This window comes from Salvelinus fontinalis, chromosome 22, assembly GCF_029448725.1.
Source record: "Salvelinus fontinalis isolate EN_2023a chromosome 22, ASM2944872v1, whole genome shotgun sequence".
Lineage (NCBI taxonomy): Eukaryota > Metazoa > Chordata > Actinopteri > Salmoniformes > Salmonidae > Salvelinus > Salvelinus fontinalis.
This window is the reverse complement of record NC_074686.1, coordinates 10,781,753-10,805,510: the sequence shown is the minus strand read 5'-3', so window position 1 is coordinate 10,805,510 and position 23,758 is coordinate 10,781,753. Positions and strand designations below refer to the sequence as shown.

General features: G+C 41.1%; 1 protein-coding gene across 2 annotated transcripts in view; it reads right to left on the bottom strand.

The window, feature by feature from the left end:
- Positions 1–22,799, bottom strand: part of tmem65 (transmembrane protein 65) — a 29,886-nt gene extending 7,087 nt beyond the window's left edge. Inside the window, exons 1-5 of one of the 2 annotated variants that reach the window (XM_055876376.1) lie at positions 21,690–22,799; positions 6,289–6,363; positions 2,650–2,694; positions 665–732; positions 107–161 (exon numbers count right to left, since the gene is read on the bottom strand). In XM_055876376.1, coding sequence (XP_055732351.1) covers positions 107–161; positions 665–732; positions 2,650–2,694; positions 6,289–6,363; positions 21,690–21,948 — 502 coding nt within the window. In that variant the 5' untranslated portion in view covers positions 21,949–22,799. The remainder of the gene's footprint in view (positions 1–106; positions 162–664; positions 733–2,649; positions 2,695–6,288; positions 6,364–21,689) is intronic. The other variant, XM_055876375.1, reaches the window with a different exon arrangement.
- Positions 22,800–23,758: the final 959 nt, after the last annotated feature.

The window sequence follows — 23,758 nt, the reverse complement described above, 5'->3', positions numbered from 1 at the left end:
TGAAAAATATTTGACCCCTGTAAGGTTGAGAAGTATTCTGACCAATGTTTATTGAGGGAGCTACTGCCAAATTTGAACATTTCAGATCACAATTTAACAGTCTTACCTGCCATGGTCGATAATCCAAAGGTGACACCTATAGACAACTCAATCTGGGTTCCCTAAAAGTCAAGAAAGCAGAAATATTACGTGGACATTTTTTTTCTTGGTGGGCTAGCAATCATGTTGACTTTCCCACCCAATTTATATTTGCAATGTTCCCTTTCATCCTCACAGTGGCCGAATACCCATACTAGTGTACTACATACTTAAACTGCATACTCATTTTGGTGTTTGATCTAATAGAATTCACTCGTCTCTTCTGATTTACATGTCTGCCAACAGCTGATAATCAGATAAATTGACTGGTTGTACCAAAATGAACAAATGGCGGGAGTCAACGCAATCGCACATGAGATGACGCAGTCAGAGTACTATTTTCAAAATGTCACATACTATGTCACTTTCTTTTTTTGCATACTATGTACTACGCGAAGGGTATGGGTATTCAGACACGGCCAGTATCTAACGAAAACGTGAAATACAAAATACATTTTAAATGCTAGTTAAAACTAAACAATGAATACATGTACATTTAAACACCAGAAAAAGTCATACCACTTACTGCTGCAATCATGATGGCATTGTCCAGGAAGCCAAAACCAATAAAGGGGATCGCATTGTGTAGAAGCACTGCAAACAAGATAGTACCCAAATAAAAACAAACATTTTCTTATAATTTGCTGCTAAGATCAACTTGTCTTGGGAGTTAGGTCTCTGCACGTGAATATACATTTTTCCATTGAGTAATGGAATTTACTGGCAGCAGAACACACGTGTCACTAAGTGACTCACACATGCCTGCTTGTTTGTGCCTGTGTGTACTGTATGTTTATGGGGCAGTGTCCTACTGACATTGAGGAAAATCCAAATGTATTTACTGAAAGACAGCTTGCAGTCAATTTTTCAATGGCTGACATGAACATTTCCCCTCATTATACACTTTCTAATGTAAACTCAGCAAAAAAGAAACGTCCCTTTTTTTCAAAGATAATTCGTAAAAATCCAAATAACTTCACATATCTTCTTTGTAAAGGGTATAAACACCGTTTCCCATGCTTGTTCAATGAACCATAAACAATTAATGAACATGCACCTGTGGAACGGTCATTAAGACACTAACAGCTTACAGACGATAGGCAATTAAAGTCACAGTTATAAAAACTGAGGACACTAAAGAGGCCTTTCTACTGACTCTGAAAAACACCAAAAAAAAGATGCCCAGGGTCCCTGCTCATCTGCGTGAATGTGCCTTAGGCATGCTGCAAGGGGGCATGAGGACTGTAGATGTGGCCAGGGCAATAAATTGCAATATCCGTACTGTGAGATGCCTAAGACAGCGCTACAGGGAGACAGGACGGACAACTGATCGTCCTCGCAGTGGCAGACCACGTGTAACAACACCTGCACAGGATCGGTACATCCGAACAGCACAACTGCGGGACAGGTACAGGATGGCAACAATAACTGCCCAAGTTACACCAGGAACGCACAATCCCTCCATCAGTGCTCAGACTGTCCGCAATAGGCTGAGAGAGTCTGGACTGAGGGCTTGAAGGCCTGTTGTAAGGCAAGTCCTCACCAGACATCACCGGCAACAATGTCGCCTATGGGCATATACCCACCGTCGCTAGACCAGACAGAACTGGCAAAAAGTGCTCTTCACTGACGAGTCGCGGTTTTGCCTCACCAGGGATGATGGTCTGATTTGCGTTTATCGTCGAAGGAATGATCGTTACACCGAGGCCTGTACTCTGGAGCGGGATTCATTTGGAGGTGGAGGGTCCGTCATGGTCTGGGGCGGTGTGTCACAGCATCATCGGATTGAGCTTGTTGTTATTGCAAGCAATCTCAATGCTGTGCGTTACAGGGAAGACATCCTCCTCCCTCATGTGGTACCCTCCTGCAGGCTCATCCTGAAGAGCCCGGACCTCAATCCCATTGAGCACGTCTGGGACCTGTTGGATCGAAGGGTGAGGGCTAGGGCCATTCCCCCCAGACATGTCTGGGAACTTGCAGGTGCCTTGGTGGATGAGTGCGGTAACATCTCACAGCAAGAACTGGCAAATCTGGTGCAGTCCATGAGGAGATGCACTGCAGTACTTAATGCAGCTGGTGGCCACACCAGATACTGACTGTTACTTTTGATTTTGATCCCCCTTTGTTCAGGAACACATTATTCCATTTCTGTTAGTCACATGTCTGTAGAACTTGTTCAGTTTACATCTCAGTTGTTGTATCTTATGTTCATACAAATATTTACTCATATTAAGTTTGCTGAAAATAAACGCAGTTGACAGTGAGATGACGTTTCTTCTTTTGCTAAGTTTATTTTGTGGGTTCATTAAGAGAAATAGCATGGATATAGCTGCTGGGAAACAAAAGCTGATAAGGTCATAATTAATTCGTTTTGAGAAACTGTTTTCAAAGGGGTATAATGTGACTACGGAAGCATAGACCCTTTTGATCCCACTGAGAACTTTTGAGCTATAAATCTCTATGGTATAAAGAAAATTACATTCATCATTTGAGAGACCGCTTTTATCTCACCGTATTTGATCTGAGCTTGAGTGAGCGGTGAAGCCTCTTGAGTCCCTGAAAGACAAGATCAAAAACAAAGATTCATATCTGCAAAATGATGTGCACTGGGGTAGAACTTTCAGATCCTGATCAACCCTCATGCTTTCTCTCCCAAAAAGTTTGGCACAGAGGTGTAGACTGCAAACTCTTCACCACAAATATAAACATGTTCACTGTATAATGCTGACTACTCAGCTCTGTCCAAGAGGCTCCATATTCTATAGTCTCGTGAGAAACAAATTCTTGGTAGGAAATTCTTTGAGAACTAAAAGGGGCATGTTCCAAGTGAATGTGTTCGTGTGTTTAAAAAGTCGTAGGACTACTAGACAGTCAACTGTTTTGTGGGAGTGAATTCAGACAGACATGAAAGTCTCCCATTACAGTTATCAAACTACGTAGTCTCTCATTCATTGAGAAAGACTAACACACAAACCCCAGTGCTAAACAGATTCATAAACAGATTCACACCTCTAACATGAATGCCGTTTGGAAAGGTCAAGGACCCTACCCTGAGACAAAGGGGCTGGGGTGCTATTTCTGGAAAGGTGAACCCAAGATTAAGGCGAGGTGACCGCCAGCTGACAAGGTTACTTTAATGAGAATGGAAATACTATTGACCGTCATGGAATACTAATTAATCAGAACAGCGGGACAATCTGCTCATGAGTACACAGCAGCTCATAGAAGAGAACAGGCTTTCAGTGTGGAGTGTAGAGCCTCCCACTGAGGGAGAGTGTCGCTATAAAACCCATAATAAACTGCTTGCTAGTGGCCGAGTAAACGAGTTGAGCAGGGGGCATGGTCAAAGTCTGGAGGTAACCCTAAGGCAACAACGCCTTGCGGCACAAGGCCATGCAACACAACGCCTTGCGGCACAAGGCCATGCAACACAACGCCTTGCGGCACAAGGCCATGCAACACAACGCCTTGCGGCACAAGGCCATGCAACACAACGCCTTGCGGCACAAGGCCATGCAACACAACGCCTTGCGGCACAAGGCCATGCAACACAACGCCTTGCGGCACAAGGCCATGCAACACAACGCCTTGCGGCACAAGGCCATGCAACACAACAAAAGCTTATTTGTGCGATTTAATTTCTGTTGACTCAAGGAGGACACTTGGCTGATGGGAAAATATCAATAAACTTCTAGATGGCAAAATTGATATCTGTGCAATCTGCAGCCAGTAGACTTCAGGCAAATATTCAATGAGAAATAGCATAAGGCTACATATTTGTCATCGGTCACGCCAATGTCCAACCCCTCCCGCTATATTTCCCTTCTAAATAATAACGGTCACAGCAGGCAGCAGCAGTGCTGATGAGTCATTTCCCTCAGAGCTTAGCTGAAGTGGTGCATGTGAAACTACCTAATTACAGAAGTGTCTACTCCTGCTGTCTGTGGCAATAGTCACCACCATCTGCCTGCTGTCACAGTTCTGAGGAACTGGCACTCCAACACATTAGAAAGGTTTAACAGGGGAAGTGCAGGACTACCTGCTGCTAGGACGGAATTGGAGAGGAGATGTGTTCGTCTTTAGTCTGCTATTCTTTTGAGGGCCAATTAATTCTCCCCAATTAAAGTAATGGATGTAAATATTTCCTAAATTAGAATTGGAGCGGAACAGGGAAATGTGCCAATATGTGTTGTTTCCCAGTGACAAAGTTAGGGCAGTGCACTCATTTTACAATCTCTATGGAATCTAACTACTATCTTGCTCAGACAACCTAAGGACTGTAACAATATAAAAAATAAAATCATCACTTTATACCAACCACACGAGAACATCAAAATGCTCACCAAAGAGCTCTGAAAAGAAGAAACCCATTTAATAAATCCCTCTCTAGAGTCTAAGCCATTTCTAAGTCGGCGGCAGGTGGGGGGGGGTGGGGGTTGTTTTAAGATAGAATAGCTAAATGATGACTATTTTAAGACTCCTTAAGGTACCAAAAAAATCTATGGATGAAACGTTGAGTTTAGACCACAGAAACGTTAAAAAAAAAATCTAAAATATAAAGAAAGTTTGTTGTGAAGTGTCTATCTTATATCTGAGAGATAAGAAAGATCACCTATTTAACCTCTTATTTTAGCCACTAAACTACTTCCATTCATTTAAAAAAACATATATATATTTTTTAACTTAGGCTTCTCTAGTCTACCTGCAGCTGTGGTTGTTATCAGTAAGCTACAGTTGATCAGACTGAAGCACAGACTAATTGTGCACATTGACAAATCATGAGGCAATTTATTTAAAAAAAATTGGTAGTGGGCTTGGGCTTCCATATAAAACAGCTTGTCGCAGTGCATTCACTTACACCCACGTTTTCAATTGCAATTTGCTTTTAGCACATGTAATGATTTGCATGATATTGATTTAAAAAAATGAAGCCTGGTTTGTTGTAAAGTAGGCCTACTGTACTTTATATGCATATGAGAGGTTTAAAAATCGTTAATTTTAGACAGGCTAACGTTACTTGAAGACATGCAGTTAGCAACTCTACATTTGTCTTGAAGCTAAAATGTCATGACTGTAGCCTACAAACAAGAAAATAAACACTGTCTCCACATGCTTGTAAATTGTCATATGGTTTGGTTGCATTATTCAATAGTGTAAAATGTTTTAGAAGAAAAGTTTGTCATTGTTGAATAGTTTGTGCTTACTGACTACTGTGATATTTAAGGTCAATTTGAGCTGCGGACCAAGAGTGTCGCATCGCCAGCCACAACAAAATGTAAGGATGTAATGTGAATTGAAAAGTAGAAATCCTTTTTGCCACTCCGCTCCTCAGACTCTCCTTCATATCTCGTAGTGGGAATAGGGCCTTAAGGTTTGGTTCACAGGATTAACATTTTAAATAGCCCATTACTGAAATGCCACAGTGCCCCTTGACATTCAGGGAAATTTCTGTGTTGAACGCTGTTTAGGCCGATGTTGTAATCACAAGCCTCACAACTAGGGACAAACAAGAATGTGAAAAAAGAAAAGTTATCTGAATCACTAAACTGACTCTCCTGGGGATTTCATGTTGAACACAGAGTAACATGGAACAAGGCAGCAGCATTGGATTGTCATGCCAGCCGACAATGTGGCAACAGTATGGACAAACTTGAGTAAAGTCAGTGTTTCCCCTATATTCATTTAGCGCAGCGCACTGCTGCTGCTAAATCATTGCCGGAACAACAAAAATATTTCTGCAGAGAAGAGTTTAAGATCAGTGACAAGTTACAACAACATATATCTTTGTCACCAACCTTGGCTTTATACCGATTCAAACAACACACTCAAACTCATAGTAGTAGAAGAAAATGTGCTCTCACAGACACATGTTGCATCCTCTAACTATCTCCATGAACCAACCCTATTAATAGATGTACAGTATGTAATAATTGTTTGCTAAGTTACAGTAACGTTACGTTAGCAAAACATTTTTGGGGTTAATATAGAATTGGCTGGTGATGTCATTGAGAGCAGGAGATAAAATGAAAAATAAATAAATAAAAACAGGAAAACCCCAGCCCGTGTTCTTAGGGGAAACACTGAAGGTACACAAAGCAGGCAAGGGAAATGTTGGCAGTCCGTCCGTGAGAAAAACACACATTGTTGTACCCTGTAACCCCACTTCTCCTTCAGGTGTCTCACTCTGGCCACGCAACTGGCTTGTGCAGCTGGACACCTCAGAGTCTGGAGGGGAAAAAAGGGGGATACGAGGCACATAAAGAGAAGAGTTGGGCATGGCTGTGTTTGTAAATGTAGTTTCACTGGGACTTCTATGGAAAAAGGGCTTATTCTACTGAAAGCTGAAGTACATTATCACACTCCTCAATTCCTCAAACATTTAATAATAAGCTATGAGGTACGGTATGTACTGGATGTCAAAAGTTAACTCGCCTGACTGGGTGGCTTTTATAATTTCAGTTCAAACAGCAAGAGAAAATGCTCCTCATAATGCATTGACATTGGATGTACAATTAAAGAAGATAAACGCCTAGGTCTATCTCGTGAACCCTCTACAATTTTACTATAAAAAGGAAACTATAATGAGCACCAGTGCAAAACATTAGGCTCTTCTCATTAGCCACTGCACTCATTCACATATAGAGTGAACACTTCTGGGAAAAGAAGAACCTGAATTGCATGATGGTTGTCCATTTAAAGCTCTGAATGCATGACCAAGGAGGCATGAGGGCTAATAGTGCTTAACTGGTTTCCTGGGTATTTACCAGAGGCTGGCATAACAGGGACATGGTGGAGGGAGCCCATCTGTCAGAGGCCTGCTCCAAGAGAGACCAGCTGGCATGAGGGAGGGTCAGGAATGAGCTCTGGAAAAGGTCACTGTACTTCAAGCTTACATATTTCTCCCGGGGTTAAAGTCAAGGATTTTGATTTATTAGGATCCACATTAGCTGACGCCAATGGCGACAGCTAGTCGTACTGGGGTCCGACACATTAAAAATACATTACAGACAGAAGACTTTACAATTTACATACATAAACATGTAGTGTGTGTGCATCTATGAGATACACACAACAAGAAGGTCACTGTTTTAAAAAAAAAACAGGTTTGCTGTTCCCTTGCGCTATTTAAGATGGGAGTTCCATGCATTCATGTCTCTGTATAATACTGTACGTTTCCTTGAATTTGTTCTGGACCTGGGGACTGTGAAAAGACTCAGGTGGCATGTCTGGTCGGGTAAGTGTGCGTGTGTCAGTGTTGTGTGTAAGTTGACTATGCAAACAATTGGGAATTTCCAACACAATAATGTTTCTTATAAAAACAAGTGATGCCGTCAGTCTTTCCTCAACTCTTAGCCAATGAAGAGCAAGACGTGACGCTCTGTTCTGGGCCAGCCGCAGCTTGACTAGGACTTTCTTTGCAGCACTTGACCATATGACTTAACAACAATCAAGATTAGATCAAACTAAAGCATGCAGGACTTGCTCTGTGCGGTGTCAAAAAAGCAGAGCATCTTTATTACGGACAAACCTCTCCCTATCTTTACAACATTGAATCTTTAGGTTGACTATGACAGTTTACAAGGGATGCACGATATAAAAAATATATATATTAAAATAAATAAACATATCGGAATCGACCGATATTAGCTACAAATTATAATATCGGTATCGGCCCGATGTCTAGTTTAAAGCGTATGTTAATAACCGATGTCAAAGCTAACGTGCATACCTATATAACGTAGGTACATGACGTAATGGCGTCAAGTAAAATGTTGCGCTACACGTGCAACACAGAATTCCTAACCTAGCCCACAATGTCTGCTGTGTGGATCGAGCAGTCAACAAGTCGAGCAGTCATTTGAAAGAGTAAGAAAATTTCAGCGAGACAACTCAAAGGCGAAATCCCTTAATGCAAAGATAATGGAATTCATTGCCCTTGACAATCAACCGTTCTCTGTCAAGGGTGATTTTGGCAACTACACACTACCAAGAGTGCTATTTTTCAGATGTTGCCCTACCGGAGTTACACAGTAATGGCTCCACTGCTATTAGCTTCACGACATACTATGGAACGCCGTTTGGGTGTCAAAAATAGATAAGTCAAATAACACTATTTGACGAGTTAAATAAGCTTTTAATTTGACACGTCAAATAACCCAGTTCTATAATAGAATTTTGTGTGTTCTGAATTTGCACGTGCAAGCCAAGCACCACCACTACTATCAGTAGCACTGTCAAAGTTGTACAAAAAAGTCTGCAAACAAGCAAACACCGGCCACGAACGATGTGATTACAATACCGCGTTAGTAATAAAGCATTATTTGTTTGACAGCAACTTCTGGGGTATCTAGCTAGCTTTAGCTTGGTACCTAGCTTGCACCAATACAACCAGCCTGAAAACAATGACCAGTAGAGAAACTGCAGTAATTTTCATTATTCTTAGCAACGATTTAGGAATCCTCATGAGTAACTATTAGCTAGGTTGCCTATTGAAATTGAACTTTAGTTCATGAAAATAAATAGCTAGCCAGCTACTTAACCCTGTTGCCCAAAGCTAACATTATAAGCAGCCAGATAGCTTCATCTGGCTAGTGAGGCTCGACCGGACCGGGTTATATGTTGTGAAGCTAGCCACAATAAGTATTAGGCACAATAGTGGAATTTGCGGTTTGCCTTCGAAATAAAAGTACCTCTTTGAAAGTGATGCAGAAGGTTACAATTGGTGGAATCATGCCATATTTAGACTAGATAATGTTAAACAAGGTTGGAATGTGAAGCAATGAAATGGGGTATCAGTCTACTCGGTGACACCCACAGAACACAACTGTGAAGAGTTTATGCAAATATTAGCGTTGTAGCTCTTATCGCAGGACTGTGACTGTGTGAAATCACCTCCCCAGTCAGCCTATTGTGTGAATTGACATTCATATTGCACTGTACAGCTTTCCCTAAGGATTGGGGATCAATGAAATGGGGTATCACTCTACTCAACTCAAATTTTCCAAATGTCCTCAGAGTTATCAGACTCCAAAACATCCACGCAGTATTGTTTTTCCTTGGGAATAGTGTTCAATACACATATGTTGACAATAAATGTGGCTCAATTCACAGTTGTTTCAGAGTCCCGCAATAAGAGCTAGGACGCTAATGTTCTCTGGGTATCACTGAGTAGACTGATACCCCATGTCATTGATCCACAATCCATAGGTAAGGCTGTACAGTGAAATAAGTATGCAAAGCAATTCTAAAGAATAATACATCCAGTGTGATTTCAACAGATTGTCAAATTAACAAATTATTGTCTTTTGTTGACTTTATATAACATTCCAATCTCGTTTAGCATGATCTATTCAATTATGGCAAAATTATACTATTTGTATTAATTTGCATCACTGTCAATTACATACTTTTATTTTGAAGGCTAACCGCAAAGACCACTATTGTGGCTAGCGTCACATTGATGGGTCCGACCACCATTAATCAAATAAGAACGGTCTTATAAATTAGGGTTATTTTAGATGACACCTAGCTATATAGTTAGCTAGCTAACTATAGCTACTGAAACAGATTGACGTTTTGCTATGTTTTTGGGGATGAACATTGTTTGCATCCATGAGCAAGCTAGCTTTTTTTATGACCAGCACTGTAGGTGCGCGATACAACTTTACCAGTATCATAGCATACATATCGATGAATTGTTGTGACATATGAAATACGAGTGAGTGTAATCAATGTGTAATAACGTAAAAAATGAATGAACGCATTCAATTATTATGTGACGTGCTGTCGTATTCAGGTCCTGACGTGTCGAATAGTGTTATTTGACGTGTATCCTTTTTGACACGCCAAGACCCCAACGGCGTTCCATAGTATGAGAAATCCGGGTTGAGAATGAAACGACTGAATAAAATGAACAACGAAACAGCACAGCAAGTAAGTGAAAGAAATAGGTTTTGATTATGTTTTACTGGTAATGGGGACATACGTAAATGCCAACAAAATAACTTTTTGGTCAGTGTGGTGTGTGTGTAACCTTTATTTAACTAGGCAAGTCAGTTAAGAACAAATTATTATTTACAATGACGGCCTACCCCGGCCAAACCACATACGATGCTGGGCCAATTGTGTGCCACCCTATGGGACTCCCAATCACGGCTGGATGTGATGCAGCCTGGATTCGAACCAGGGACTGCAGTGACACCTCTTGCACTGAGATGTAGTGCTTTAGACCGCTGCGTCCATGTGTGTGTGTTAACTATTTAACTTCTTGTGAATAGGGGGGCGCTGTTTTCACTTTGGAAAAAATCGTGCCCAAATTAAATGGCCTCGTACTCTGTTCTAGATCATACAATATGCATATTATTATTACTATTGGATAGAAAACAGTTTGAATTATATCTGTGAGTAAAACAGAACTCATTTGGCAGCAAACTTCCATACAGGAAGTGAAAAATCTGAAAACGAGGCTCTGTTTCAGGGCCTGCCTATTCAACTGGCTTTTATTTATCAATATGTATGCACTTCATACATACATCTGATTTTATTTGATACATATGAGAAAAACATCAAAGTAGGATTTTTCAACCGAGTTTGATCAGTTTATTCAACGTTTATTGGGACTTTTGGAATTTTCCGTTCTTTGCGCCAAGAGATGATGGGCATGTTCGCGCCACAATGCTATCCAAAGTTGCTAATTCGACAGAAGAAATGGACATTCTAAAACCAAACAACGATTTATTCTGGAAATAGGACTCCTTGCACAACATTCTGATGGAAGCTCAGCAAAAGACAGACACAATTTATGATTATATTTCGTATTTGTGTGTAATATGTTGACTCCAACTCGGCGGAGAATAGGTGAGCGCTGTCTCACAATAATGCATTTTGTATGTTGTAGTAAAGTTATTTTTTAAAATCTAACACAGCGGTTGCATTAAGAACCAGTGTACCTTTCATTTGCTGTACAACATGTATTTTTTAGTAAAGTTTATGATGAGTTCTTTGATTAGATGACTGTCCAAAATATCTCCGGAGATTTTGGTGAATTGTTGCTACGTATTCACAATGTATAACCACGATTTGTAGCTGTAAATATGCACATTTTCAAACAAAACATAAATGTATTTTATAACATTATGTTATAAGACTGTCATCTGATGAAGTTGTTCAAGGTTAGTGATTCATTTTATCTCTATTTGTGGGTTTTGTGAAAGCTACCTATGAGGTGGAAACATGGTGAAAATATGCCGTTGTGTGTTTGGCTATTGTGGTTAGCTAATATAAATACATATTGTGTTTTCGCTGTAAAACATTTTAAAAATCGGAAATTATGGCTGGATTCACAAGATGTTTATCTTTCATTTGCTGTATTGGACTTGTGATTTCATGAAAATTATATTATATGATATCCCTGTCCCGTTAGGCTAAGCTAGTCAGCTTTTTTGATGAGGATGCTCCCGGATCTGGGATGGGCATTAAGTAAATTAACTGTACTAGAATGCTTAAAGGGTTGATAAAAAAAATAAAAAAATAAAAATTAAATATCAGTATCGGCCAAAAATGTAATATCGGTGCATCACTAAGTAAACCCAATCAATTTAGTCTCCTCAACTTGTTCAAAAGCCACACCATTCATTACCAGATTCAGCTGAGGTCTAGAACTTAGGGAATTATTTTTACCAAATACAATGTACTTAGTTTTAGAGAGGAGAGGAAATGTGTAGGACCATGAGAAGTTGTACTATTCACAGGACCAGGATTCCAGCTATATACTTAGGGGCACAATTTACCTCCAGTGATGGATCTACAAATCAGTCAGTGCTAAGAGCATGCCATTCTAATAAGAGACTGAACAGATCAGCTTAAAACTTTGAGTCTAGAACTCCGTTAAGATAAAATACAACATTAGGCTTTTATAATTGAGTGTCCGCTACAAAAAAATTTAATGGGCTTCAGCTATATGGCCCAAATCATCCAACATTGAGAATGCACTGCTTTGGTGAAAATTAATGGAACAAGAAGATGAATGGATGGATGAATGGAACAAGAAGTCCCCACCAGGGAGTTACATGGTATGGCAGTCATACATGAGCCATAGGCTACATTGTCAAGTCTGATTTCATCCCCGAAGTAGGCCTATTGCTAATGAGTATGATGCGGCATACTTTGGAATGAGAAGACATTCAGCTGCAGAGAGACGCCATAGCATATTATGGTACTCCAAATTAGAGGTCGACCGATTAATCGGAATGGCCGATTAATTAGGGCCGATCTCAAATTTTCATAACAATCAGAAATTGGTAATCTTGGACGTCGATTATGCCGATTTAAAAAAAATATATATATATTATTTTTTACACCTTTATTTAACTAGGCAAGTCAGTTAAGAACACATTCTTATCTTCAATGACGGCCTAGGAACGGTGGGTTAACTTCTTGAGAATACAGGGGGTGCTGTTTCGCATTAGCATAATTGCCTCTACAGACTAAACTGCCTCTTATTCAATTATTGCTGTTACTATATGCATATAACCATATAGCATTGGATAGAAAACAAGCTATGGTTTCTAAAACCGTTCCAATTGAGTCTCTGAGTCAAACACAGGTCATTTCACAGCACTTTCCCTGAGCCAGAAAAAGATTGCAAGATGTGTATGCTCGCTTCAAAGCTCTGCCTATATATGGTCACGCGACCTATGACCCGAATGACACTTCCTTCTTCTTCCTCTGGGTGTCTGGAAGACGTCAGAGGAGAAATTTTTTGTTTATCTTGTACTGACGTGAAATAAGACCTATTTCTTTAGCGTGACCGACAACTTCCGGTTTCTGAGATGCGCGTTTTCAGAGGTGGCATTGTCTTTTGTTATGCTGACGTTGCGGATGAAAACTATCTCCGTGTCGAAGTTTGTTTGATACATGTGACCATATCACCGTAATGTATGTTTTTTCAATATAGTTTAATCAGATTATTAGAATTTTTTCGGGAGTTTTGCCGTGTTCCGTTCTTTGAGTTTTTTAACTTTGGACATGGACCATGCCAGCCGACCAGTACCCAGGCTAAATGAAGAGGGGAAGTTGCCATTGTGAATGGATTGAACGACTCATCAGGACTAAGGACACCTTGATCAACATTCTGATGAAAGACCAGCAATAGTAAGACCCAATTTACGATGTTATTTCATATATCTGTTGTGCATGTGAACTGGTCGCGCGCGTCCAGCTGGTTTTGGCTGGCCTGGTTATGCTAATTAGCTAGTTATGCTAATTTCGCTATAAAACATTTAAAAAATCTGAAATATTGTTTGGATTCACCAGATGTTGGGCTTTCAATGTCTGTACGCTGTGTATTTTTTCTGAAATGTTTTAAGACAAGTAATTAGTTATATAACGTTGGTCTCTGTAATTGTTCTAGCTGCATCAGCACTATATCAGATTGCAGCTGCAATGTAGAACTGTGATTTATACCTGAAAAATGCACATTTAAAAAAAAAAAACTATGCTATACCATAAATATGTTATCAGACTGTCATCTTAAGAATTTTTTTGTTGGTTAGTGGCTATCAATATCTTAGTTTAGCCGAATTGGTGATAGCACCTGATGGAGTAAGAAACTGTTGGAGTAAGAAAATGGTGTCATTTTGCTAACGTGTTTAGCTAATAGATTTACATATTGTGTCTTCCCTGTAAAACATTTAAAAAATCTGAAATGGTGGTTTTATTCACAAGATCTGTGTCTTTCATTGGGTGTCTTGGACTTGTGATTTAATGATATTTAGATGCTACTATTTAATTGTGACGCTATGCTAGCGATGCTAATCAGTGTGGGGGGTGTGGGGGGTGCTCCCGGATCCGGGTTAGGTACTCTGTAGAGGTTAACTGCCTTGTTCAGGGGCAGAATGACAGATTTTTACATTGTCAGCTCGGGGATTCAATCTTGCAACCTTACGGTTAACTAGTCCAACGCTCTAACCACCTGCCTCACGAGGAGCCCGCCTCTTATGTGAATGCAGTCAGAAGCCAAGGTAAGTTGCTAGCTAGTATTAAACTTATCTTATAAAAAACAATCAATCAATCAGAATCACTAGTTATAACTACACATGGTTGATGATATTACTAGTTTATCTTGTGTGTCCTGCGTTGCATATAATCGATGCAGTGCGCATTTGCGAAAAAGGACTGTCGTTGCTCGAACGTGTACCTAACCATAAACATCAATGCCTTTCTTAAAATCAATACACAGAAGTATATATTTTTAAACCTGCATATTTAGCTAAAAGAAATCCAGGTTAGCAGGCAATATTAACCAGGTGAAATTGTGTCACTTCTCTTGCGTTCATTGCACGCAGAGTCAGGGTATATGCAACAGTTTGGGCCGCCTGGCTCATTGCGAACTAATTTGCCAGAATTTTACGTAATTATGACATAACATTGAAGGTTGTGCAATATAACAGGAATATTTAGACTGATGGATGCCACCCGTTAGATAAAATACGGAACTGTTCCGTATTTCAATGAAAGAATAAATGCTTAGTTTCCGGATTCAACCATATTAATGAGCTACGGCTTGTATTTCTGTGTGTTATTATGTTAGAATTAAGTCTATGATTTGATAGAGCAGTCTGACTGAGCGATGGTGAGCTACTTCCGGCGCCGAGCGAGATGGCAGCCTCGCTTCGCGTTCCTTGGAAAATATGCAGTATTTTGTTTTTTTATGTGTTATTTCTTACATTGGTACCCCAGGTGATCTTAGATTTCATTACATACAGTCGGGAGGAACTACTGAATATACGAGTAACGTCAACTAACCACCGTTCCTACCAGGAATATGACTTTCCCGAAACGGATCCAGTGTTTTGCCTTCCACCCAATACAATGGACCTGATCCCAGCCGGGGAGCCTACGCGACGCCGTAAAAGGGGCAAACGTAGCGGTCTCCTGGTCAGGCTTCGGAGACGGGCACATCGCGCTCCACTCCCTAGCATACTACTCGCCAATGTCCAGTCTCTTGACAATAAGGTCGATGAAATCCGAGCACGGGTAAGATTCCAGAGAGACATCAGGGATTGCAACGTGCTCTGCTTCACGGAAACATGGCTAACTCAAAAGACGCTAACGGAGTCGGTGCAGCCAGCTGGTTTCTTCACGCATCGCGCAGACAGAAACAAACATCTTTCTGGTAAGAAGAGGGGCGGGGGGGTATGCCTCATGATTAACGAGACGTGGTGTGATCATCATAACAACACTCAGGAACTCAAGTCATTCTGTTCACCTGATCTAGAACTCCTCACAATCAAATGTCGACCGCATTATCTACCAAGGGAATTCTCTTCGGTCATAATCAAAGCCGTATATATTCCCCCCCAAGCAGACACATCGATGGCCCTGAACGAACTCTATCTGACTCTCTGTAAACTGGAAACCACACACCCTGAGGCTGCATTCATCGTAGCTGGGGATTTTAACAAGGCTAATCTAAAAACAAAACTCCCTAAATTCTATCAGCACATCGATTGTCCTACCAGGGCTGGCAAAACTCTGGATCACTGTTATACTAACTTCCGCGACGCATATAAGGCCCTCCCCCGCCCCCCTTTCGGAAAAGCTGACCACGACTCCATTTTGTTGATTCCAGCCTACAAACAGAAATTAAAACAAGCTCCCGCACTCAGGTCTGTTCAACGCTGGTCCGACCAATCTGATTCCACGCTTCAAGACTGCTTCGATCACGCGGATTGGAATATGTTCCGCATTGCGTCCAACAACAACATTGAAGAATATGCTGATTCGGTGAGCGAGTTCATTAGGAAGTGCATTGACGATGTCGTACCCACAGCAACGATTAAAACATTCCCAAACCAGAAACCGTGGATTGACGGCAGCATTCGCGTGAAACTGAAAGCGCGAACCACTGCTTTTAACCAGGGCAAGGTGACCGGAAACATGACCGAATACACACAGTGTAGCTATTCTCTCCGGAAGGCTATCAAACAGGCAAAGTCCCAGTACAGAGACAAAATAGAATCGCAATTCAACAGCTCAGACACAAGAGGTATGTGGCAGGGTCTACAGTCTATCACGGATTACAAAAAGAAAACCAGCCCCGTCGCGGACCAGGATGTCTTGCTCCCAGACAGGCTAAATATCTTTTTTGCCCGCTTTGAGGACAATACAGTGCCACTGACACGGCCCGCTACCAAAACCTGCGGGCTCTCCTTCACTGCAGCCGAGGTGAGTAAAACATTTAAACGTGTTAACCCTCGCAAGGCTGCAGGCCCAGACGGCATTCCCAGCCGCGTCCTCAGAGCATGCGCAGACCAGCTGGCTGGTGTGTTTACGGACATATTCAATCAATCCTTATCCCAGTCTGCTGTTCCCACATGCTTCAAGAGGGCCACCATTGTTCCTGTTCCCAAGAAAGCTAAGGTAACTGAGCTAAACGACTACCGCCCCGTAGCACTCACTTCCGTCATCATAAAGTGCTTTGAGAGACTAGTCAAGGACCATATCACCTCCACCCTACCGGACACCCTAGACCCACTCCAATTTGCTTACCGACCCAATAGGTCCACAGACGACGCAATCGCAACCACACTGCCCTAACCCATCTGGACAAGAGGAATACCTATGTGAGAATGCTGTTCATCGACTACAGCTCAGCATTTAACACCATAGTACCCTCCAAACTCGTCATCAAGCTTGAGACCTTGGGTCTCGACCCCGCCCTGTGCAACTGGGTCCTGGACTTCCTGACGGGCCGCCCCCAGGTGGTGAGGGTAGGTAACAACATCTCCACCCCGCTGATCCTCAACACTGGGGCCCCACAAGGGTGCATTCTGAGCCCTCTCCTGTACTCCCTGTTCACCCACGACTGCGTGGCCATGCACGCCTCCAACTCAATCATCAAGTTTGCGGACGACACTACAGTGGTAGGCTTGATAGGTACCAACAACGACGAGACGGCCTACAGGGAGGAGGTGAGGGCCCTCGGAGTGTGGTGTCAGGAAAATAACCTCACACTCAACGTCAACAAAACAAAGGAGATGATTGTGGACTTCAGGAAACAGCAGAGGGAGCACCCCCCTATCCACATCGACGGGTCAGTAGTGGAGAAGGTGGAAAGTTTTAAGTTCCTCGGTGTACACATCACGGACAAACTGAATTGGTCCACCCACACAGACAGCGTTGTGAAGAAGGCGCAGCAGCGCCTCTTCAACCTCAGGAGGCTGAAGAAATTCGGCTTGTCACCAAAAGCACACAAACTTCTACAGATGCACAATCGAGAGCATCCTGTCGGGCTGTATCACTGCCTGGTACGGCAACTGCTCCGCCCACAACCGTAAGGCTCTCCAGAGGGTAGTGAGGTCTGCAGAACGCATCACCCGGGGCAAACTACCTGCCCTCCAGGACACCTACACCACCAGATGTCACAGGAAGGCCATAAAGATCATCAAGGACAACAACCACCCAAGCCACTGCCTGTTCACCCCGCTATCATCCAGAAGGCGAGGTCAGTACAGGTGCATCAATGCAGGGACCGAGAGACTGAAAAACAGCTTCTATCTCAAGGCCATCAGACTGTTAAACAGCCACCACTAACATTTAGCGGCCGCTGCCAACATACTGACTCAACTCCAGCCACTTCAAAAATGGGAATTGATGGAAATTATGTAAAAACGTACCAGCCACTTTAAACAATGCCACCTAATATAATGTTTACATACCCTACATTACACATCTCTTATGTATATGTATATACTGTACTCTATATCATCTACTGCATCTTGCCATCTTATGTAATACATGGACCACTAGCCACTTTATACTATGCCACTTTATGTTTACATACCCTACAGTACTCATCTCATAGGTATATACCGTACTCTATACCATGTACTGCATCTTGCCTATGCCGTTCTGTACCATCACTCATTCATATATCTTTATGTACATATTCTTTATCCCTTTACACTTGCGTGTATAAGGTAGTAGTTCTGGAATTGTTAGGTTAGATTACTTGTTGTTATTACTGCATTGTCGGAACTAGAAGCACAAGCATTTCGCTACACTCGCATTAACATCTGCTAACCATGTGTATGTGACTAATAAAATTTGATTTGATTTTGAGCACCAGCAGGCTCGTAAGCATTCATTCAAACAGCACTTTCGTGCATTTTGCCAGCAGCTCTGCTGTTTATGAATTCAAGCCTATCAACTCCCGAGATTAGGCTGGTGTAACCGATGTGAAATGGCAAGCTAGTTAGCGGGGTGCGCGCTAATAGCGTTTCAAACGTCACTCGCTCTGAGACGTGGAGTAGTTGTTCCCCTTGCTCTGCATGGGTAAAGCTGCTTCGACGGTGGCTGTTGTCAATGTGTTCCTGGTTCGAGCCCAGGTAGGAGCAAGGAGAGGGACGGAAGCTATACTGTTACACTGGCAATACTAAAGTGCCTATAAGAACATCCAATAGTCAAAGGTATATGAAATACAAACGGTATAGAGAGAAATAGTCCTATAATAACTACAACCTAAAACTTCTTACCTGGAAATATTGAAGACTCATGTTACAAGGAACCACCAGCTTTCATATGTTATCATGTTCTGAGCAAGGAACTTAAACGTTAGATTTCTTACATGGCACATATTGCACTTTTACTTTCCTCTCCAACACTTTGTTTTTGCATTATTTAAACCAAATTGAACATGTTTCATTATTTATTTGAGGCTAAATTGATTTTATTGATGTATTATATTAAGTTAAAATAAGTGTTCATTCAGTATTGGTGTAATTGTCATGATTACAAAACATTTTTAAATAAATGGCCGATTAATCGGTATCGGCTTTTTTTGTCCTCCAAAAATCGGTATCGGCGTTGAAAAATCTGTCGACCTCTACTCCAAATGCCTTCAGATACCACTGCAGCACCAAATACACAAAATGGCATAAGCATTTGGTAAGGTTGTGCAATGAACATGCACTGCATGGCAGCCATAGTGGAAGTAACCATCCCTTCCGGTTTACGTCCGTATCATATCCCCCCAATCTTTTGAATGGGCTTTACGATTGTATCAAAGACAATGCAGTATGAAAATAGGCAAAAACTTTCGATGTCATGGTGACATTGGCTAGCTAAGCTCATGCGCAGAGAAACGGTCTTGCGCCAAACTGCACATGTGCAGGCAGTCAAATCAAAGCCAATCATTCAATATAAAGTTGTTTTGGACAAAAATGAAAACATGTCAGTTTATCACTTTGACAAGGTTTGATCAATAACATCTTCAACTAGGCTAATTAAAAAGGTCCAATAAGGCCGTTTTTAATATCAATTGCAATTTCTCAAACAAGAATGTTGCTAGGACTGTCTAGGAGTGGTCTGAGTGTGGAGGGGAAAACTAAAAACTAGCTGTTGTTGGCAGAGGGGAACGCTTTCTTATTGGTCTAATCTATTAACTAATGTATCGCCTGGAGATGTCACCAGGCAGTCCAACACTACATCTCACCAAAACAGGCTGAAATTTCAGACTGTCTTTTCAAACATCTCTTACACTAAAAAAGGCATTATCATCATTTTCACTGTATTATTTCAAACTCAGTGTGGAAATATATATACAAAACACAAGAAAATCTCGTTTTTGACTGCACTGGGGCTTTAAGACGTTGTCTCAAATCGAGGTTGTGCCTTTAGGATGAGAAAATAAAGAAATAATGAAGAATTTATTCACTTCTCTCAGACTTCTCAAACCTCAAACTCCGGCCGTGTCTGTTTCGCAAGCATTCCTCGCAATGTTTGGCCTCTGGGTTTAGAAACTCTGATTCTATCATCAAATGAGTGAAAAAGCATTTCATTTCATATACACAGACACATTACCAAATGTATGTTGACACCTGCTCGTTGAACATCTCATTTCAAAATCATGGGAATTAATATTGAGTTGGTCCCCCTTTGCTGCTATAACAGCCTCCCCTCTTCTGGGAAGGCTTTACACTAGATGTTGGAACATTGCTGCGGGGACTGGCTTCCATTAAGCCACAAGAGCATTAGTGAGGTTCGGCACTGATGTTGGGCGATTAGGCCAGGCTCGCAGTCGGCGTTCCAATTCATCCAAAAGGTGTGCGGGCCAGTCAAGTTCTTCCACACCAATCAACAAACAATTTCTGTGTGGACCTCGCTTTGTTCTGAAACAGAAAAAGGGCCTTCCCCAAACTGTTGCCACAAAATTGCAAGCACAGAATCGTCGAGAATGTCATTGTATGCTGTAGCATTAAGACTTCCCTTCACTGAAACTAAGGGGCCTAGCCCAAACCATGAAAAACAGCTGCAGACAATTATTCCTACTACACCAAACTTTACAGTTAGCACTATACATTGGGGCAGGTAGTCTTCTCCTGGCATCTGCCAAACCCAGATTTGACTGTCGGACTGCCAGCTAGCGAAGCATGATTTATCACTCAAGAGAACGTGTTTCCACTGCTCCAGAGTCCAATGGCAGCGAGCTTTACACCACTCCAGCAGACGCTTGGCATTGCACATGGTGATCTTAGGCTTGTGTGTGGCTGGTCGGCCATGGAAACCCATTTCATTAAGTTTCAGACAAACAGTTCTCATGCTGACGTTGCTTCCAGAGACAATTTGGAGCTCGGTAGTAAGTGTTGCAACCGAGGACAGACGATTTGTACACACTACGCACTTCAGCCCCGTTCTGTGAGCTTGTGTGGTCTACCACGTCACGGCTTAGCCGTTGTTGCTTCTAAACGTTTTCACTTCACATAAACAGCACTTAGTTGACCGGGGCAGCTCTAGCAGTGCAGAAATGTGACGAACTGACTTGTTGGTGCCACGTTGAAAGTAACTGAGCTCTTCAGTAAGGCCATTCTACTGCCAATGTTTGTCAATGAAGATTGCATGGCTATGTGCTCGATTTTATACACATGTAAGCAACGGGTGTGGCTGAAAAAGTCAAATCCAATCATTCTAAGTGTTGTCAACATACTTGTGCGTGTGTGTATGTATGTATGTATATAATAAACACATTTATGTTTTATGTGTTAGTGGATGAATTTACTTCTGTCACCTGACTTTTATGAAGTTTTTGCACTTGAAGACCACTGCACTACGTTTTTCCCTATTGAAGGCCATTCAAAAAGGCTACAAAAGTTAAACTACAAAGCTGAGGGACACTTTCACACCGTATTAGGAAAAAAACACCCATAGTTGTGCAGGTCAAACACAAGTTTAAAAAAAATGAAATTAACGAAATGGTAGCCTGTCAACAACAGCAATTACTTTATCCTAATAGTGACTATTGAAAATAAAAAAATACAGATGACAAATGTATGACTGAAATGTTGCCCAGAATATCCCAATTGATAAAAGTGGAGGACACTGTTCCCACCACGATAGCGACTAACTTGGGGTGGGAAGTTTCAACATTCCTGACATCACTGTAAGAATAGGAAACACAAAGTCACCCTACCTGCAGAGGGAGTGAGAGAAGGAATGTCAATCATTCTAAAAATGGGAGACGAACTTGCTTGCAAGATCTGTTTTTATCTTACCTTGAGCTATAGCTATGGATTCAAAGCTCTGCAATTCTTTCAGCAAGCATGTTCTTTCTTTGGAGTGAAGGCTGTAGATGAATTCTTTCGCTCTTTTTGGAGAGTTTAGGGGTTCCCGCGGCTCGTTGCGCCCGAGCGTTCCCATCCAACAACTTTGCAAGTGGGACACCTTCAAAACCTTTCTGACCGTGACACTTTCCAGCACTGCTCTTGTTGAGATGGTGGGTCGTAGAGCTAACTGAAGACCAAGCTTGAACATTGTGGCAAAATAGGGCAAATATGCTCGTACAAAAAAAAAAAAAAAAAAAAATGGCTAGGTTCTTTACCAGTTTAACGCTCAACGGCACTGCCAACCAGATAATTAAGCAAGCTAACTAACAATAACTAAGGTGTTCGCTGTAGTAACGTTAGTAGCTAATATTGCAAGTGAGAGCTGTCAAAGTAGCGAACCCACACTAGTATGCTAGCAAGTAAAGCTAAGCTAGGTAACGTTAAGTATTATTGCCAAGTTGCAACTTTACCTTGTAGCTAATGTCCAACATGTAACATTTAAGTCCTCTCTCCTCTTCTATTATTTGGGAAGACTGGTTTTATGTAACGTTTGCTAGCAACTACAGTCGACTCCTGTTACATTTCTGCAATAATACATTAACATTACTAAATATGTCTGGCAAGACAGAGCAGTTCACGAAAGGAAAACACAGTAGCTAGCTAACGTTAATTGCACAAAACCGCGCGTGATCTGATATGCCTGCTACTATTGTGGCGTTAGCGGGTCCTCTTTCTTTTTGGTTTGAGAAATAAGCAATTTCATTGCAAACGTCCGTGCAATTCATCAGAAAGTATTGATATGGACCCAAAAAATAGAGCTCAACGTCATAAACTGTCGTCGACTGGAAGCGTTCCTCGATTACTTCCACTTGCGACCAATGTAGTTTTTTTTTTCTCCCAAAGACATTATGGTTTCTCCTCTCGTGTTTTTCCTCAATCTTAATTTACTATATTGAGCTGAAATATCATTTAGATGTATTCATCTAGATGATTTATTTTTGCTCCTAGCTACCACGTGTCCTGAGATATTTGTTGTTCCTAATTTGATCATGAAATTCGGCCCGAGTAGTATTAAACCACATTTACCAAAATGCAACACAAAACGTATCCAATTAAAATGTAATTCATTACAAATATAAAATATACATTATTCCAATGTACATAACTTCGGTTAAAAGGGCAATCAGACAACTAGGGAATTATCCCGTGCTGTCTTTTTGTCAAACAAAGTTACTCAAACGGCTGTTTTATTACCACCTTGTGGTTTTAAACAGCTACAATTTATAGACCAATGACCACTTAAAAACTGCTCAAAAGGTTTGAAAATAAGCCCATTTTTTTCACGGCAGGAGTTGCCATATTTATACAATAAACCTTTTCCCATATTGTTATCGAGTTAACTAAGAAGGAATATCGTAGTAACTTGTACCAACATTTTAAGCAAAATTCGGTTTACCTCAAAATAATAATTGTTGCTAGCTATGACATGACATAATAAAATAATTTGAATATATCGCAAGAGAAAAGATAATGTGCCTTTATTAAACTCGCCGGATCATCTTTCATCAATGGATGTTAATTTAACTCACTTGACTGCTATAAGCGAAAAGGATCGGATCCTTTTTTAAAATTTTTGCCTAAAATGACATACCCAAATCTAACTGCCTAGCTCAGGACCTGAAGCAAGGATATGCATATTCTTGATACCATTTGAAAGGAAACACTTGGAAGTTTGTGGAAATGTGAAATTAAGTAGGATAATATAGCACATTAGATCTGGTAAAAGATAATACATAGAAAAAACGTGTGTATTTTTAATTTTATTTTTAATCATATTTGAAATGCAAGAGAAAGGCCACTATGTATTATTCCAGTTTATGCTCAATTTAGATTTTGGCCAATAGATGGCAGTAATGTATGTGCAACGTTTTAGACTGATCCAGTGAACCATTGCATTCTGTTCAAAATATTGTATCAAGTCTGCCCAAATGTGCCTAATTGGTTTATAAACACATGTT